Genomic DNA, 17,663 nt, shown 5'->3' with positions numbered 1-17,663 from the left:
GAAGACATTAGCACAGTTTGGGCTCTTTGAGACACGCCGGCTAATCCCGGCTCTAAAAACAGCCGGAACAAAGGGCAGCTTCCGTCACGTCGTCCCCTTCTCCCTGCATCATCCCCTTCTCCCTGCGCTGCTCCCCTCCCTGCGTTGTCCCCTCTCCGTTTCTCACCTGCCAGCAGAAACTCTCTACCCGGGTCCCATCCTTCCCATCGCCAGGCAGGGTTAGCAGGGAACTGGGATTCCCTATTTCCCTTCCCTACAAAGTCCAGGGCCCCTGATTTTTCCCCGTTTTTCCCCAGTTTTCCTGGCTCCTGCAGAGAGCAGGATGCCATCGCTGCAGCCCCAGGTCCCCGCTCGATGGGAGCTGTAGGCAGAGCAGGGCGTTGCAAGGGAACTCTGCTGGCAGGAAAGACAGGCAGGTGGACAGCCTGCGGGACGGAGGGGGGCTGCAAAGGTCCTGAGCGATTTTAGAGCCAAAGGAGGCATCTGAGCACGCCGGTGCCTTTGGGATGAGCCCAGGAAAGGGGGCTGACAGTGGGTGGGGTGTGTGGGGTGCCCCCGGAGCTCCAGGACTTGGTCCCACAGACAAGCCCCTTTCACATCCCCCTACTCCAGGGAAGATGAACCCCACGGGCAGCAAGGGTTAACCAACCATCCACCCCACAGCGGGACAGGACTCCCAGCCCCCCGGGGGAACCCAGGAACAGCCACAGCCACTTTCTCCTCTACACCCAGCCTCGCATAAATAATTTATTTTCGCACTGCAAAAATAACCGGTGCCCGGTATATATTAGATACGCTCCTTGCCAGCTATGATACAACAACATATAATACACGGAACAAAACCTCCCGGCGGGGCGGGCTCAGCAGCATTTTGCCACAGTCTGTGCAGGGGGGGCCGCGGCCTCCTGGAGGCCCTCCGCCCCCGCCGGGAGGTCCTGCTCCTCCTCGCCGCGGTGGCTCTGCGAGTCGGGGCTCCTCTGCGGGGCGGCCAGGCCCATCTTGGCCAGCTTGGCTTGCTGCTGCTCCAGGCTCTGCTTCCTCCACTTGATCCTCCGGTTTTGGAACCAGACTTTCACCTTAGGAAGAGACAAGACGGAGCTTGGTGCTCGAACCTGGCTTTGCCACGGACCGGCAGCCAAAGGCGGTGCCCCCAGGCCCTACAAGGCTTCCCCCGAGTGCCTGGGCCCTACACAGCTCCCCATGATCCCTACATGGCTCCCTGTGAGTGCCTGGGCCCTATATGGCTCCCCCTGAGTACCTGGGCCCTACGTGGCCTCCCCCTGAGCCCTATACAGCTCCCCCCAAGTGCCTGGGCCCTACACGGCTTCCCCCAAGCTCCCGGGCCCTACAAGCCCTTCCCCCAAGCCCTATACGGCTCCCCCCAAATTGCCCGGACCCTACACAGGCCCTGGCTGTCCAGGACTGCTGTCCCCTGCCACCGTCTGCCCCCGAGGTGACAAAAAAGCTGTCCCCCAGCAGCTGATCCCACCCCGATGAGCTGGAGCCTGCCAGCGGGGGATAAGATCCAAACCCTTAAATTTGACATAAATTCAACCCCTCCAGCGGGTGGCCGCTTCGTGGCTCAGTTTCCCCCCCCCTCTTTTAATGTAAATTTTTTGGGAACGTCCCCAAAACCCCACGCCCCGTGGATGAAAGCCTGGTGGGTTTGGGATCCCCCATCTTGAGCCCGCCGAGGGAAATTTCGGGGGGGGCTGCTGGAGCTCGGGCGGTTGCCCGGACCCTCACCTGCTCCTCGGTGAGGTGCAGGGCGGAGGCGAGCAGGCCGCGCTCGGCGCCCACCAGGTACTGCTGCCGCGCAAACTCCTGCTCCAGCCGGGCCAGCTGCTCGCTGGTGAAGATGGTCCGCACCCGCTTGGCCTTGCCGGCCTTGGCCTTGAGGATGGGGAAGCAGCACTTGGAGAGGAGGAAGCCTGGGGGGGGGGAAGGAGAGGGGTGGGTTGGGGTGGGGAGGGTAGGATCCCCTGGAGGGTCCCCCCCTTGGAGCGAGGGGCTCCCTTTGGAGGCAGAGGGGATCTCCCCGTGGGGAGCTGCCCCCTCTCGGGAGCAGAAGGGGTCTCCCCATATGTGTCCCCCCCCCATTTTGAGAGGATCTCCTCACACCCCAATTCCTCCTGAAGACCTGGGGGGGGTCCCCTAGAAGCAGTGGAAGGAGCTCCCCCACCCACAAACGTCCCCAAAAGGGAAGGCAGGCAGGGGTCCCCAGGGGGATAAGGACGGAGGTGGCCATTTGGGGACACCGCCCCCACCCCCAGCCTCCCCCCAAGCCCCCCGGGGTGGGGGGGTCGGACCCTACCTGTGGCTCCCAGGCGAGCTGCCCAGGCTGGGGGGGGTCCGCAGCAGGCGGCGCAGAGCGGCCGGGGAGGGGTTGTGGGGCCGGGGGGGGGGTCCCGGAGGGGTCCCCAGGGGGGCAAAAACGGGGCTGGGGTCGGGGTCGGGGTTGGGGTCGGGGGGGGCGAGGCTCGTCCCAGCAGGGCTGCGATGGTGAAGGCCTGGCCGGGCCGGGAGGGGGGCGACGGGGCCGGGGGCGGCATGGCGGGGGCTGCTGGGGCTGCACAGCCAGGCTTTATAGGGCCGGGGGGGGGGGTAGGGGATGGGATGGGATGGGGTGGGGTGGGACGGGATGGGTGGGATGCAATGGGATGGGATGGGTGGGATGCAATGGGATGGGATGGAGCGGGCGGGGACCGCCCCAGGACACCCCCCCCGCAGCCGCCCCCACCGTGTTTGTGCCCCCCCCCCCCCCCCTTCTCCGCTTCAGGATGCGGCCCCCCGGGGTTTGGGGGGGGGGGGGGACACCCCGAAGCCACCAGAGCTGCTCCCCCCCCCCCCCGGGACACTCGAGGTGTGTGTGGGGGCAGATCTTGGACCCCCCCCGTCATCCTCAGCTGGCTGCACCCCTGCTTTTGGGGGGGGGGCACAGCCATGCCTGGGCCCTCCGGGTGAAGGGACACGACCGGGGACACCCGGGGATGCGGTGGCAGAGGTGGGCACCCCCCCTTCACCGTGTGTCCCCCCCCCCCCCCCGGCAGGGCCCCGCTGATGGGATTCAGATGGTCATTAGGGCCTGAGATGCTTAAAACCGAGCGGCTTTTCCTAATGAGCTGGGAAAAGTCACACCTCGGGCCCGGCCCGGCGGGGGAGCGCGTCCCGGTCAAAGGACGCCACCGGGTTTATTGGGGAGGAAATGGGGTGCGGGGGGAGCTGGGGGGGCAGGACCCACACCTGTGGGGCATTTTGAGCCCCCCTTCCCCCCCTCCCCTTGCTCGGTGTTCCCGAGGGAGCCAGGATCCTGCGCTGGGAATAACGGGGGCATCGCTACGGCACGGAGGAAAAAACATTTTGGGGGGCTCTGAGCATCGCGGAGCGTCCTTGGATCGGCGGCTGCGTGGGATGGGGACCGTGGGGATGGGATCACGGCTCCGTATGGGGCTGGGGACCATGGGGATGGGATCACGGCTCCGTATGGGGCTGGGGACCGTGGGGATGGGATCACGGCTCCGTATGGGGCTGGGGACCGTGGGGACGGGATCACGGCTCTGTATGGGGATAGGGACCGTGGGGATGGGATCACGGCTCCGTATGGGGCTGGGGACCATGGGGATGGGATCACGGCTCCGTATGGGGCTGGGGACCGTGGGGATGGGATCACGGCTCCGTATGGGGATAGGGACCGTGGGGATGGGATCACATCTCCCTACGGGGCTGGGGACTGTGGGGATGGGATCACGGCTCCCTACAGGGCTGGGGACCGTGGGGATGGGATCACATCTCCCTACGGGGCTGGGGACTGTGGGGATGGGATCACGGCTCCCTACGGGGCTGGCTGCTGAAGGCTCCCTGGGTATTTTATAGCAAAAAAACCCAAAACCCACCGCGAGGCCACCATCCCCGGCTTGCCCCACGGACACCACCCCGCAGCCCCTGCGGCCAGGGGCAAATAAAGGCCCTTGGGGGGGGGGGCAGAGATGAAAGGGCGGCAGATTTGGCGTTATTAGTTCTTAATTACGGCCTTGAAAGGGCCGAGATAAAAAGGCAGGAGGCCCCCGCCGCGGCGAGGTGCGTGTTTGGTTAGGAGGTGCTTTCCCTTTTTTTTTTATTCCCTTTTTCCTCTCTCCTGGCGGAGCTGTGTGATGGCACTGAGCAAACACCCCCGGCCCCAAAAGTGGGGGTCCCCGGCCCCCCCCCCGGGTTTTTCTTTGCCTACAGGGCTCAGAGCATCCGGGGGGGTGGGATGTGGGTGACAAGGGACCGAAATGGGGACACTGGATGGGACGCACCGGGATGGGACCCTGTGGTGCTTTGGGGCGGGCAGGTGGGAAAATCCTGCCCCGGAGAGGAGGGGGGAGGTTTTTAGGGCTTTTTTTGGGGGGGGTCACTGCCTCCTTCAGCCAGGTCTGGACCCAGGAATGTGAGCAGGACCCGGGCGTTGCACCTGGCTGGCTCCTGCCTGATCCTGAGCCCCAAGGCCCTGCTGTCGGAGGGGGGAAGCTCCTGAGCTAATTAATATCAATTGCTGGTCATTAGCCCAGGCCCGGCTGTCTGGGCACGGTGTGGATTGCCCCGTCTGCCCACCGGGATGGGGCCTCCAACCTCACCCCCCCCCCCCGGCCGGGGGACATCAGGAGTGGCCCTGCTGGGGGCCGGGGATACCCCATTTTTTTAGGGGAAATCAGTGTTTTAACCAGTGCAGCTGAAATTCCCGTACAAAGCAGAGGAGAGCCGGGGGTGCCCGCTGCCATCAGGTGCCCGAGGAGCTCTGCTTGCGGTGACAAGCCAGGATGTTTTAAAAGTCAGAAGGAAAACCTTTTTTTCATATATATATATATATATTTTATATACCCTGCCAGTTTCAAGGGGATCTCCTCACCCAGGAGCCCTGGGAGGTTAAAAACCTCAGCAGACGGAGGCGTTCCTGCAAATGAAATCATCCGGAGCTATGACGCGGGCTAAAATATAAGGGGAAATTAATGGGGGAAACGAATCTCGCTCAGGGCATGGTGTCAGGGCCCCCGGCATCAGGGGCTGGGGGTTTGGTGCGGGGTGGTTACAGACACCCACAGCGATGGGCCTGCCCGGGTCATTTTTCCATAATCTTCAATTTCTGTTTCAGGGCTTTTGTGGGGTTGGTGGCTCTGGACAAGTTAGTGGGCATCCCAGTTAGTGGATATCCCAGTTAGTGAGCATCCCAGTTAATGAGCTTCCCAGTTAGTGAGCTTCCCAGTTAGCGGGCATTCCAGTTAGCAGGGATCCCAGTTGGGGGACATCCCAGTTACTCAGCTTTCCAGATGGCAAGCATCCCAATTAGCAGGATCCCCCTGAGTGGGGAGACGTGTCGATGAGCATCCCAGTTAGTGAGCATTCCAGCCAGCAAGCGTCCCAGTTAAGAGCCATCCCAGTTAGTGCAATCCCAGTTAGCACAACCCCAATCAGTAGGATTGCGGTTAGTGAGGATCTTGGTTAGCAGGGATCCCAGTTGGCATCTGTCAGTAAGTGGGGATCCCAGTTACTGGGGATCCCAGTTTGCAGCTTCCAATTTATCAGGAGCCCAGTTAGGAAGCATCCCAGTTAGCAGACCCCTTAATTTGCAGGATGCCAATTAGTGGGGTCTCAGTTATTGGTCACCCCAGTTATTGGGCACCCCAGTTAGTTGCCTCCCAGTTAGTGGGCATCCCAGTTAGTGAGCATCCCAGTCAGTGGGCATCCCAGTTAGTGAGCATCCCAGTTAGTGGGCATTCCAGTTAGTGGGCATCCCAGTTAGTGAGCATCCCAGCTAGAGAGCATACAAATTAGTGGGGTCCCAATCAGTGAATATCCCAGTTACTGGGGTTCCAGTTAGTGTACATCCTGGCTGGTGAGCATCCCAGTTAGTGGGGATCTTAGTTACTGGGGATCCCAGTTAGTTGGGATCCTGGTTGGTGAGCATCCCAGTTAGTACGGATCTTAGTTACTGGGGATCCCAATTAGAGGGGATCCTGGTCGGTGAGCATCCCAGTTACCGGGCATCTTAGTTACTGGGGATCCCAGTTAGTTGGGATCCTGGTTGGTGAGCATCCCAGTTAGCAGGGATCTTAGTTACTGGGGATCCCAATGAGAGGGGGATCCTGGTCAGTGAGCATCCCAGTTGGCGGGGTCCCAGTTAGTCAGGATGCCAGTTCGCAGGGTCCCAGTTCGCAGGAGGACCCCAGGAGCGGGGTCCCGCTGGGTGCCAGCGGCCGGGGCCCGGCGGGCCGGGGCCGTTCCCCCGCTGTCCGCCAGAGGCCGCTGCGCCACCGCGCTGCGACACGGGGGGGGGGACGGGGACACTGCGGTGGCACCCAGCGGGGCTGGGACACCCTGGGGTGGGACATCCCGGGAGGGGACGGTGGGGTGGGACACTGCAGGGATGGGGCATCCCGGGGTGGGACACGCCAGCATGGGACATGCCAGAATGGGACACACTGGGGTGGGACGCACCAGGAGGGGACGCACCAGGAGGGGATAAACCTGGATGGGACACACAGGACAGGATGCAGTGGGATGGATGGGGATGGGACACACCAGGACAGGATGCACACCAGTGGGCATGGGACACAACGGGATGGGACACACCAGGATGGGACACACCAGGATGGGATGCAATGGGATGAGACGCAATGGGATGGGACACACCAGGATGGCACACACCAGTATAGGACACGGTGGCATGGGACATGTCAGGATGGGACACACCAGGATAGGACGCAATGGGATGAGATACAATGGGATGGGACACACCAGGATGGGACACACCAGGATGGGACACAACGGGACGGGACACCCTAAGGTGGGACACCCCCAGGCCATGCATTTTCTCCCAGGACACTGCGTGGCTAGAGGGGGTCCCGGCGGCGGGTGACACCCAGCCTCCTCTCCACGCACGGGTGCCGCCACCAGCCCCGTGCCCTCCGGCTGAGCCCCAGGCGGCACCAGGAGGGTGAGGGCCACCTCCGGGAGGAAGCTGGGTGCGGTCCCACCAGGCGTGACGGCAACCCAAGGGTGACCCAAGGAGGGCGGCTGTGGCACCCAGGGGTGCTGTCCCCCAGCGCGGCTGCTTTAGGGGCACGGATGGGGACTCTGACCCCAGCCTGGGGCTGGAACCTGCCCCAGAGCCCATCCCAAGCTGTGTGGCTCCCAAAGCTGCACAAACCCCGTGGGGATGGTGACCACAGCACCCCACGCGTTGGCAGCCCCCACGGTGGCCAAATTCAGCCCATCACCAGCCGGGACAGCATCGGGGCTGCAGCCAGCTCCAAAAAAAACCCCAACTAGCCCTAAAAAGGGGCACATCTTTGCTGCCTATGGGGCGATATCAATTCGGGACCAGGGGCTGGTGGAGGGGCGCCCTCCTCCACCTGTGGGCTACGGGGTAACGGGGCAAAAAGTGGCGCAAGACGCCCGGGATCCCATTATTTATTCCTTGCGGGGCACGGTGCGGGGTCTCTGCACCCTGGGGTCCCCCCGTGCTGCACCCCAAAAGAAGAAGGGCCCATTCCCACCCCATCCATCTGCCCGGAAAGTCAAAAGCAGTGTCATCGCCGGCCCCGGAGGCGCAAGTAGAATTGATGGCGGGGGATTGCCGCCGTGCTTTGTCAACACAAGGGCGACCGAGAGCCCCCGGCCCCGCGGCCCCCCGCTAATCCCCCCGCTGCGCTCGCAGCTCGCCGCGGCGGGGGCAGCGCCGGCGGCGCGTCCCCGGGGACGGGCGGCAGCGCGGTGGGTAAGCCGGCGGGCGAAGGGCGGCATCGCTAACGGCGGATTGAGGCGGTTTCGAGGCGATTGCCCTTGGCTCCCCCTAATCCTCGGCCGTGAATGGGGTTTTCAGCTCGGGACGTCGTTCCCGCATTATGAGCTATCGATTGACTTGTAGGAAGGGGGCCGACGGAAAGAGATTTCTGCTCTCACGCCGCGTCGCCGCTTCCCCCCCGGGGAGCAGCTGTAAGGTTTCGGGGTCCTTCGGGAGATTTTGGGGACCGCTGAAGGGTTTTGGGGGTCAGCCCCGCGGTTTTTGGGTCTCGCCTGCTGGGGTGCGGCGGAGGACCCCCGCTGCGCTGTGCCTCAGCCCGGCGGGGACAAGGACACAGAGGCAGCAGCGTCTCCGGAAAGGTCAACCCGAGCCGTGCCACGCTGCAAAACCGGAATAATAATAAAACAGAATTATTTCTCCTATTTCCCTTCCCCAGATTAACGATAAACCGTCCATCCCCTCCCGGCCCCGATAACGCCTCGAATTTCCCTCGCAGGCCTGGAAATGCCATTTCCAGGCGGCGCAGGGCCCGCCAGGTCCCCTCCCTGCCAGCCTTTGATAGTTTTTTTTCTCTCCTTCTTTCTTTTTTTTTTTTCCTCGGCCTTTTTTTTTTTTTTTTTTTGATTTTTTCCCCTTTCGGTTCGAAACTGGAAATGCCCCTGGAGCTACAAACAATGCACAATAAAGCAAAATAATATTTTAGTCAAAATAGGCAGACGGCGCTCGCAGCCAACTTTCAAATTAGCATTTTGAGGGCAAATATGCAGACAATTTGAGATAATGAGGCCTGATTATTCAATCCAATGAATGTTAAATAGGGAGCGAGGGCGCCCGCGCCTTATCTCCCCCGCTTTCGATTTATTTTATTTTATTTTATTTTTAATCGTTCCACATTTGAACTCTTTATTTGTCTTAGCTCCAGCCCCCCCCCCCCTACCCCGGGGGGCAGCCGGCTTTTTGCAGCCGGGTTTTGCAAGCGGGGGCTCGCCGGCGCAGCCCTGTAGCGGGGGGGGCGCTTTGCAGCCTTCCCAAAATTCGTCCCTGTGGGGGTCTGCAGAGGGCCCTGGCCACCCGTCCCCGAAATTTGGGGCGCTTTGGGTGCGATTTCCAGGGCAGCGCGGCTATGGGAGGGATGTGCGTCCGTGGGCAGGGGATTTGGGGTGCTCCCCGTCCCTGGACGGAGATTTGGGGTCCTCCCCAGCACATCCCTTGCCCCCGTTAATCCCAGGACGGGTTAATTAATTTAATTCACCTAAATGCAATTTCTTTGCCCCCCTCAGCGGGGACACCCCCCCTGGTGACCCCGGTGTCCCTGTGGGGCGAGCAGCACCCGTCGCCCCGCTTTTCCCAGCAGCTTTCCCAGCTCAGGGGATGGAATAAGAATAAAATACACTGATTCAGGGGTAATTAAAAACCTCTTTATGCCTAAAATATGAAGCTGGCAGGATTTTTTTTTATTTAAAGTTGAATAAACGAGAGCTGCAAACCGGGCAGGGCAGGGGTTTGGGGGGGGGCACAAACACAATTACGGGGCAATGACAGTGGAGGGGGTGCAGCGAGGGGAAAGATAATCAGCGGGGGAAAAAAAGAGGGGAAAAACAATCAAAGGAAGGAAAAATAAAAGGCAGATGCTGCACAGGGATAAGAGGCAGCGGCGGAGCGGGGCTGGGCACCGGCACCGGAGGTATAATTGGATTTCGGTTCGTCTCGGCGGCGATAAGAAATTCCCTGAAAAAAAAAAATCTATTTTTTTTTGTTGTTGTCCCCGTCGCAGGCATATTTTAGTGGGAAATTTGCATGGGGCCAGGGCAGAGAGAAAAATAAGCGCAAGGTGGGGGGGGGGGGATCAGCCCCGTGCCCCACCGCTGGCCGAGCGGAACGGCGATGGGGCCGATAGAGCAGGGCCCCGGCCCCGTCCCGCTGACCCGTGCCCCCGCCGCCAGCCTTATCGCGGTGGCATCGGGGCCCTGGCCCCCGGGGGGCTGCGATCGCCCCGCGATAGCGCCCCAAAAACCCCGACTGGCACGGTGCAGCAGCCCCGGCACGGTTTCTCGGCGTGACCTTGCTTGAGGGGCCGGGGAGAGGCGGATTTTTTTGCCGTGCGGTGAGGTTATTAGGCTCGCCGGGGAGGTTTTTAATTGCTTATTAGGAGCGGGGCCGGGTGCGCTCTCCCGTTTGCTGCGTGGGAAATGGCTCCGGGTGTTCAGAGGAAGGGGGAAGCGGTGCAGGGCCTGGTGGCACCCCGGCTGCGGAACAGCCCCGCGGGGCCACCGGGTGCTGCTGCCGCCGGGGCTGTGTCCAAGGGCACGGCGCCGTGCAAGGCACTGCGGAGGCTTTGCACCGCTCCGTCTGCTGGGTGCAGGGTCGCGGGGTGCTCCTGCTGCAAACGGTGCACGCTCGCACAAGCAAGTGCATATACACACATTAATGGGCATGCCTGTGCATGCGCACACTTGTACGTGCATGCACACACATGGACGTGTATGCACACACAAGCAGGTGCACGCTCACACAAGAAACTGCATGCTCACACATGCCCGTGCTTGCACTAATATGCATGTGCACACACAGACAAGCAGATGCATGCTCACACAGGCAAATGTATCAATACACTTGCCAATTTGTGCCCATGCATGCACACACAAGCAGGTGCATGCTCACACATGGCTGTGCATGCACACCCGTTCCCGTGCAAGCCCACACGTGCACACAGAAGCAGGTACATGCTCACACATGCCCGTGCATGCACACACAAGCACACACGCCCGTGCATTCACACACACATGCATACACATGCCCACACATGCGCACACACGTCCATGCGTGCACACAAATGTGCACATGTGCATGCACACACATGCACGCCCATGCCTGTGCATGCCCACAAGTGCACACACAAGGAGGTGCATGCTCACACATGCCCACAATGCCCGCCCATGCCCGTGCACGCACACACGTGCACACCCACGCACGCGGTGCAGCAGGCACGAGCACGGGGAACGCTGCCAGCAGCAGCCCCGGGGTGCGCAGAGGGGCGCCGCAGGACGTGGGGACACACGGCAGGCCCCCCCCCCCCCCCCCCCCGACACCCGCCCTTGCAGCGCCCCCGTCCCCCTGCTCCCAGCCCCGGGGCCCCGCCCCTCGCAGCCCCCTCCCGCCCGAGGAGGGGCGTGGCCACCGAGAGGGGGCGGGGCTTCTGCAGCAGGCGCGGGGCTGCAGGGGCGGGGCTTGGTGCGAGGGGGCGGGGCTTGAGGGGGCGGGGCCGCGCGTTGGGGCGGGGCTTTGGGGCCAGACTGGAGCGTGGCTCGGGGGAGGGTGGGCGTGGTTTGGGCGATGTGGGCGTGGCTTTGGGCATGAATGGGCGTGGCTTAGGGGGGTGAATGAACATGGGGTGGAGATGTGGGCGTGGCCTATGGGTGAGCGGGCGTGGCTTAGGGGTGTGTGGGCGTGGCCTGGGGGCGAGAGGGTGTGGTTTGGGCGATGTGGGCGTGGCTTCGGGCAAGACCGGGCGTGGTTTGGGGGTGAATGGACGTGGGTTTGGCGATGTGGGCGTGGCTTACGGACGGGTGGGCGTGGTTCGGACATTGTGGGCGTGGCTTTGGGCGCGAATGGGCGTGGTTCGGGGGTGAACGGGCGTGGGTTCGGCGGTGTGGGCGTGGCCTAGGCCGAGTGGGCGTGGCCTACCGGCACGGGCGTGGCTGGGGGGCGGGGCTTAGGGCGGCTCCCGCTGCGGCCCGGCTGCGGCAGCAGCAGCGGGGGCTCGGGGCCCGGCCCGGCCGAGCCCGGTTGCGTTGTACCGAGCCCGGCCGTGCCGAGCCGAGCCGAGCCGGCCATGGCCCTGCTGCGGGCCGCCCCTCTGCCCGCCGAGCCGGCGCCGTGCTGGCTGCCCACCCACGTCCAGGTGACGGCGGTGCGGGCCCGCGGGCTGCGCTGCAAGGGCGGCGGCGGCGGCGGCGGCAGCACCGGCCCCGGGGGCAGCGCCCCGGCGGCGGGTCCCGGCGACGTGTACGCCGTGCTGGAGCTGGGCCGGCAGCGGCAGCGCACGGCCGTGGCGGAGCGGAGCGGAGGCAGCGCCGAGTGGCGGGACGGCTGCGCCCTGGAGCTGCCCCCCGGGCCCGGCTCCCCGCCCGTCCTCACCGTCACCGTGCTGCAGCGGGCGCTGCTCGGGGCCGACCGCTTCCTGGGGCGCTGCAGCCTGGCCCTGCCCTGCCCGGCCCCCCCCGGCCGAGCCGCGGAGCTGGGGTGAGTGGGGGAGGGGAGGGGGGGGTCGGGGTGTCGTAGGGTCTGTGTGTGGTGTCCCCCCCCCCCAGGGGGTTGTATGGGGGGCGGTGTTGTAGGGTTCCTGGGAGCGTCCTGAATGGGGGCGGGGGGGCTGTGGGTCCCCAAAAGGGGGTGGGAGGTAAGGGGGGGGGTGTGGGGGCTGCGTGGGTCCCAAAATGGGGGTGGGAGGCAAGGAGGGGTCACCAGGTCCCTGTGGACCCCAAAATGGAGGTGGGAGGCAAGGAGGGGTCACCAGGTCCGTGTGGACCCCAAAATGGGGGTGGGAGGTAAGGAGGGGTTGCTGTATCCGTGTGGGTCCCAAAATGGGGATGGGAGGCAAGGAGGGGTCACCAGGTCCCTGTGGGCCCCAACAGGGGAGTCAGGGGCAATGGGGTGTCACGGGGTCTGTGTGCGCCCCAAAAAGTGGTTTGCGGGTAACAACAGTTTGCAGGGTCCCTGGGTGCCCCCAAAAGGGGACTGCAGGTAACGAGGTGTCACCAGGTCCGTGCGTGCCCCAAAAACAGGATTGAAGGCAACAGCATGTCACAGGGTCAACGTGTGCCCCCAAAAGGGGATTGCAGGCAACGAGGTATCGCAGGGTCCACGCATGGCCCCGGAAAGGTGTCACAGGGGGTAGGGTGTTGCGGGGTTTGTGTGTGCCCCCAAAATGGGATTACTGGCAGTGAGGTGCCACCAGGTCCCCGTGTGGCCCTGGCAAGGTGTCCCAGGGGACAGGGTGTTGTGGGGTTTGTGCGTGCCCCAAAAAGGGGATTGCAGGAGGTGGGGTGTCACAGGGTCCATCTGAGCCCCCAGAAGGGCATCACAGGGCATAGGGTGCTATGGGATCCCTGCGTACCCCAAAGGGGATCGAAGGCAATGAGGTGTTATGGGGTCCGTGGGAGCACCCAGAAGGGTGTCACAGGGCTCCCCATCACCCCAAACGTAGTCACGGGGCTGGAAATACCCCAGCATCCCTCCTCCCCCGGGAATTGGGGTGCCACAAGGCCCCCCCAGGAGGCCGTGGCATGGATCCACGCGGGGTCTGGTGGCTTTGCAGCCCCCGGGGACGTCTCGCTGCCATGTCCCAGTTTGTCCCAGTCTTGGTCCCCATCCCGGGGTCCTGCTCCCAGCCCCACGAGGCGCTGCCTCCAGCAGGGATCCCCCTGCGGGCGGAGGACTTGCCGTCCTTCCTCCTCCTCCCAGGAGGGTTTAAAAACAGCCTGACGCTTCCCAGCCTTCTGCCAGGCAGCGGAGAGGCAGGAATGCGGATGAAATTCCTTCAGGGAAGAACTTTCTGAGCCTGGCTCCACGCACACCCGGCTCCTCCGTGCCCCAGACCCGAGGAATTCGGCTGGCCCACGAATCCCTCGCCCCCCTACCCGGGCACGGCCTCGCTGACGGGAGCGCGACGAGCGTGCGACGGGGTCACGAGCGCTTTTCCTGTGGCTCGTTGGTGTCTGCAAGCCACTCCTGCTAGCCCTAAAATGGGAGAAAAAGGGACAAACCCCGAAGCTGCTGTCTGAGTGCTCCCCCCCTCGGCGTTTATTTCGCTTTTATTAGCGGGCGGCGCCGGGGAGAAGCCGGGCCTGGCTCCCTCGGCTCGGCCCTAATTCAAACCAGCGCCGCGGCCCTGTGAAGAGAGGGGCCTGCGGTGATCCCAGGAGGGTTTAAGGGGCCTGTGGTGACCCCAGGAAGGTTTAACGGGCTCGTGGCAAAGGTCTGGGCATCAGGGATCGCTGCTCTGTGGGGCAACGTCCGCCCCAGCCGGGCCCTGCGTGCCCGCGGCCCCAGTGGGATTCGGGGTGCGAGGCCTTGGGGTGCGAGGCCCCGGGGCGCAGGGCCGGGGGTGCCCTGTTTTTTTTTTCTGCCGTTTGTCTCCCTCCCTTCCTGTAGCGCTGCTTGCATAAGGAGAACCGACTTCCCCTCGCTGGGGCTCTCGAGGCTTTTTATCTTCACCCAGGGCCTCCGGGATGGGAGCACGCACAGAAAACATGGGGGGAGGCTCTCCGGCTGCACCCCGAGCATCTACATTCACGTTTACCCCCAAAGCGGAGCTTGCGAGTCAAAACCATTTGTTTTTTAGCAAATATTACAAAAAAAATATCTCCTCGCAGCGTTGGGGCTGTAAGGCCGGTCGGTTTGCACGCCGCCGGGGCTGCGCGTGTTTCACAGGGGGAACCGATTTCTGGCACCTCACCCAGCCCCGTCACCAACGGCTTTGTTTAATAGGAAGTTTATAGCTTTAAAAAAAATAAAATAAATGGCAAAATAAGCCCAGGCTCCCCACCTCCAGGCGCGGGCTGTGCCATGCAGATAACCCCGGTGGGGACAAGGTGGGGCAGTGGCAGGGAGGGAGCTGGTGGTACCGTGCTGGTGAATGCCGTGGGGCTGAGCCCTGCTCCTGCCCCTCATCCCCTGCACGTTTCCCCTTTTCTGCAGCGTTCGGGGCACGGGGAGCTCCCTCGGTGCCCTTTTGGTTTTAGGTCCCCACCTGCAGCCCTTGCTCCGAGGCATGAAACTGCTGCGGGCTTGAAAAGGGCCCAAAAAAGAGGAGGAAAAAAAAAAAAACACACAAAAAAACCCAACAAACCAAAACAGGCCTTGCTTGTCAGCGTGTTGACCTTGCTCTCGTTTTACTGCTGAGTTTTGCCTGGGCGGAAACTTTCCCGGTGGTGATTTTTCTCCTTGTTTTCAGCCCGGTGGAAAAAGTGCCGTCAAACTTGGACCCGTGGCTCGGAGCGGGGCCGTGGGCCGGCGTCCGGTGGCATTTATGAGCTGCCTCGTTCAGCTCCGAACGTCTCTGTTTTGTCTGGGGGAAAATCCGCTCCTGGAGCCGCCCAGGAGCAGCCCGAGGGCTCCCGTGGCCTTTTTGGGTATCCCAGGGCTTAAACCAGGCTCCGCGGCTCGGGGCTGGCGACAGCCGCGGTGCAGAGCGTCGCTCCTCGCTTCTGACTTGTTTTATTTTTAACCCCTGGCTTTAACCCTGTTGGTCAAAGGGCTCTTCCCGGAGCTTTTTCTGCGCTGATCGTGGTGGCGGCTTCTTGCGTTGGTGGGAAGGATGGAGCCCTGCTCGCGTGGAAACATGTGGATGCTGGGGCATCCAAGAGCAAAATTCTGGGTTTTACGGTGCCAGGTCCTGTTAGCATCCTTTCTTCGTCCCTGCCCGGAGCCCTGGTGCAAAGTCACCCGTGGAAATGTCCCTCGTGGAAGCAGCCTGAGGCCAGGGGTGCAGATCCTTGCTGAGGTGCCTTTCCTCTGGGTGCCGACCCTTCCTAGCTAAAGCCCTTGGGGCACCCCGGGGGACACTGCCCCGAGCTCGGTGTGGCCCCGGGGTGCAGGGGAAGAGCTCCAGGAGGTCCCATCACCCCTGCCCGTGGTCACGACAGGGACCTCGGAGGGGCGAGGAGCATCCTTGGGGTGAAGGGACGGTCCCCAAATCCCCGCCGGGGCTCCCTGGCTGTCTTTCGGTCCTTCCCCAGCTGTCGGTCGTGCCCTCGGAGCAGGTCTGGGAGGTGAAAAATGTTAAAGCGGGTTCTTGGGGGTGGCCGAGACCGACAGTGAGCGCCTCGGATGCTGTGGGCTGTGACGAAATCCAGTTTTGGGGCTGGAAAGGCAGCCCCGAGGGGTCGTTGCATCCCCGCGGCCAGGAAATGCTGCGCTGTGTCGAAACCCCGCGGGCAGAGGCCGGTCCTGCCGAAACGCAGCTCGGGGTGCTCTGCCCGCTGCCCGTGTCCGCGAGGATCGGCTTCCTTGGCCAGGGCTTTGCAGCTCGGGGCTTGGCGGGGGCGCAGGGTTTTGGGTGTCCTCCCAGCCTTTGTACTCCTGCGGGCTGCTCTGAGCCTCGTGCCTCCAGGTGCTTGGTTCTCTGTGCGAGCCCTGCTTGTTGGGGAAGGATTTACAGGAAAAACGTGCGGCTCCCGCCCGCCCCCGCCTTCATTTTCACCTCCTGCTCAGTGCCCCAGCACCTGCAGGTGCGCCGGGGGAGCCCGCCCAGCAGCTCCTCGCTTTGGGATCCCACAGAGATGGCTCAGGGCTCGTTTCTTCCTCGTCTTGGTGCTTTCGGGGCCAGCAGAGCGGTCCTAATCCCCCCTGCCTGGCGGGTTGGGGCATCCACAGGCACGGAGGATGCAAACCTTGGAAGCCCCGGGGCGTAAGCAGGTGAATATAGCTGCGGAGCCCGGTTGCTGTCTCCAGCCATTACTCTCTCCTCTCCGTTCATAAATGTTTCACGCTCCTTTTTACAGCTCCTTCCATCTTCCCTCCCCTCGTCTTCCTCCTTGCCCGTCCTGTGCTGGGCTGGAGAAATTCTCCGAGTTTTTCAGCGTGAGTTGATGCGCAGTGGGGCTGCGCGTGGCTGCCCCCGTGCCGGTGCTGCCAATAGCTCCTACCCATCCCTGCTCTCTGTCCTGCTCCCTCCTCCAGCTCCCGAACGTGGCAGGCGCGGATTTGGGGCCACGCCAGGCCCCCAAAACCAAGGGGAGGTGGTGAGGGACGCTCGGGACCTTGCTGGGACAGACCTCGTGCCCTCAGCGCCGAGGGTACGTGCCGGGCTGGTCTGGTCGGAGCTGGAGCCACGGGATGAGCAGGGCAGAGTCGCCTCGTTAGCGTGCCCGATTACCTGGCGAGCAGTTCGAGCAGTTCGTTGCAGCTCGTTTGGAGCTGTCGGAGGAACAACGCCTGGAGAGATGGCCTTCCCCTTCCTTCCCCGTCCGCGGGGTGGGGGGGATCAGCCTGGGTTTGTTTTCCGTCTGTGCTCTGGGCGGCTCGGGGGGGATCACCTTGCAGAACAGGCCGTCCAAAACCAACACGGAACAAAGCTACCCGGCAGAGAAGTTTCCCCGCGCCGGCGGGGGGGGGGGGAAGAAGCTGCATGGAAAACACAGGCCCAGATGGGGAGCCCAAACTCCCCGGGGGCCGGCTGGGCCGTTTCCCACCCTCTGCTTCCCCTCCGGGCTCGGTGAGCTTCCTCCCCGCGGTCCCTCGGGAGGAGCAGCCGTGCCCCTCCTGCAGATGGTTGGGGTTTTCCCCTGGGTCTCCTCTTCTGCGCTCACCTGCCCGCCCCCCCCCCGGGGCCCTGGGCTGCCCCCAGCCCTGTCTCTGTCGCTAATTAAAGACGTGGGGCTCCTCTGGCAGCGGGGCTGACCTTGGTGCAGGGATGATTCAGCAGTAAACGACGGGCTGGCGCGGCCGGGGACGAGGCTCTGGCTCCGTGCTGGGCTGCCTGGCTCCGTCCCGCAGCTCAGGCTGCCCCGTCCACACCGAATGAGCTTTGGGGAGGAGGCTGGCTGCCGGAGAGCCGCAGGAACCCCCCTGTCCGTGCGTCCTTCCCCGCCTGCGTCCCCGAACGTGAGGGTCTCCGAGCGATTTGGCCACCCAAGGAGGCTCTCGGGAACCTGCCGCTGGCGAAGCGCTGGGACCAGGCCGGCGGTGAGACTGGGACACCGCCGCCGAAGGTACCCAGGGCGCGTGGGAGGGCTCTCCGGTCGGATCTCCGCAGGAATTTGGGGCGCCCGCCTGCCAAGCTGCCGGTGTGGTGCTGAAGGAGCCGTGGGGGGACGTGGAAGGGGCGAGGGACGGGAAGCCTGGGCTCGGTCTCCCCCCTGGGGTCCCCTCTGCACGG

The 17,663-nt window shown here is 63.4% G+C and overlaps 2 protein-coding genes across 4 annotated transcripts in view; one reads left to right on the top strand and one right to left on the bottom strand.

Annotated features, from left to right (window-relative positions):
- Nucleotides 1–24: 24 nt before the first annotated feature.
- LOC106043169 (homeobox protein not2-like) lies at nucleotides 25–2,552 on the bottom strand. Its single transcript, XM_066997057.1, has 3 exons — nucleotides 2,315–2,552; nucleotides 1,747–1,931; nucleotides 25–1,076 (listed from the first exon to the last, which is right to left on the bottom strand). The coding sequence occupies exons 1-3, from the start codon at nucleotides 2,550–2,552 to the stop codon at nucleotides 861–863; spliced, it is 639 nt and encodes a 212-aa protein (XP_066853158.1). The 3' UTR covers nucleotides 25–860.
- An 8,935-nt stretch (nucleotides 2,553–11,487) lies between these two features.
- Nucleotides 11,488–17,663, top strand: part of RAB11FIP5 (RAB11 family interacting protein 5) — a 32,144-nt gene continuing 25,968 nt past the window's right edge. For 2 of the 3 annotated variants that reach the window (XM_066997047.1, XM_066997045.1), the window contains exon 1: nucleotides 11,488–12,025. In XM_066997047.1, coding sequence (XP_066853148.1) covers nucleotides 11,616–12,025 — 410 coding nt within the window. In that variant the 5' untranslated portion in view covers nucleotides 11,488–11,615. Of the gene's footprint in view, nucleotides 12,026–13,758; nucleotides 17,497–17,663 lie in introns of those variants that run through there. The other variant, XM_066997046.1, reaches the window with a different exon arrangement.

Source organism: Anser cygnoides, chromosome 4, assembly GCF_040182565.1.
Source record: "Anser cygnoides isolate HZ-2024a breed goose chromosome 4, Taihu_goose_T2T_genome, whole genome shotgun sequence".
NCBI classification, from domain to species: Eukaryota; Metazoa; Chordata; class Aves; order Anseriformes; family Anatidae; genus Anser; species Anser cygnoides.
Note: the sequence above shows the minus strand (reverse complement) of the source record. Positions and strands in the feature narration are given on the sequence as shown.

Excerpts from the sequence above, each read along its gene's own strand:
- LOC106043169 (XM_066997057.1), bottom strand. The coding sequence starts at position 2,552 with ATGCCGCCCCCGGCCCCGTCGCCCCCCTCCCGGCCCGGCCAGGCCTTC. Across the intron at positions 1,932-2,314 it reads AGCTCGCCTGGGAGCCACAG|GCTTCCTCCTCTCCAAGTGC; the intron begins GTAGGGTCCGAC and ends CCCCCCCCCCAG. Across the intron at positions 1,077-1,746 it reads TGCACCTCACCGAGGAGCAG|GTGAAAGTCTGGTTCCAAAA; the intron begins GTGAGGGTCCGG and ends TCTCTTCCTAAG.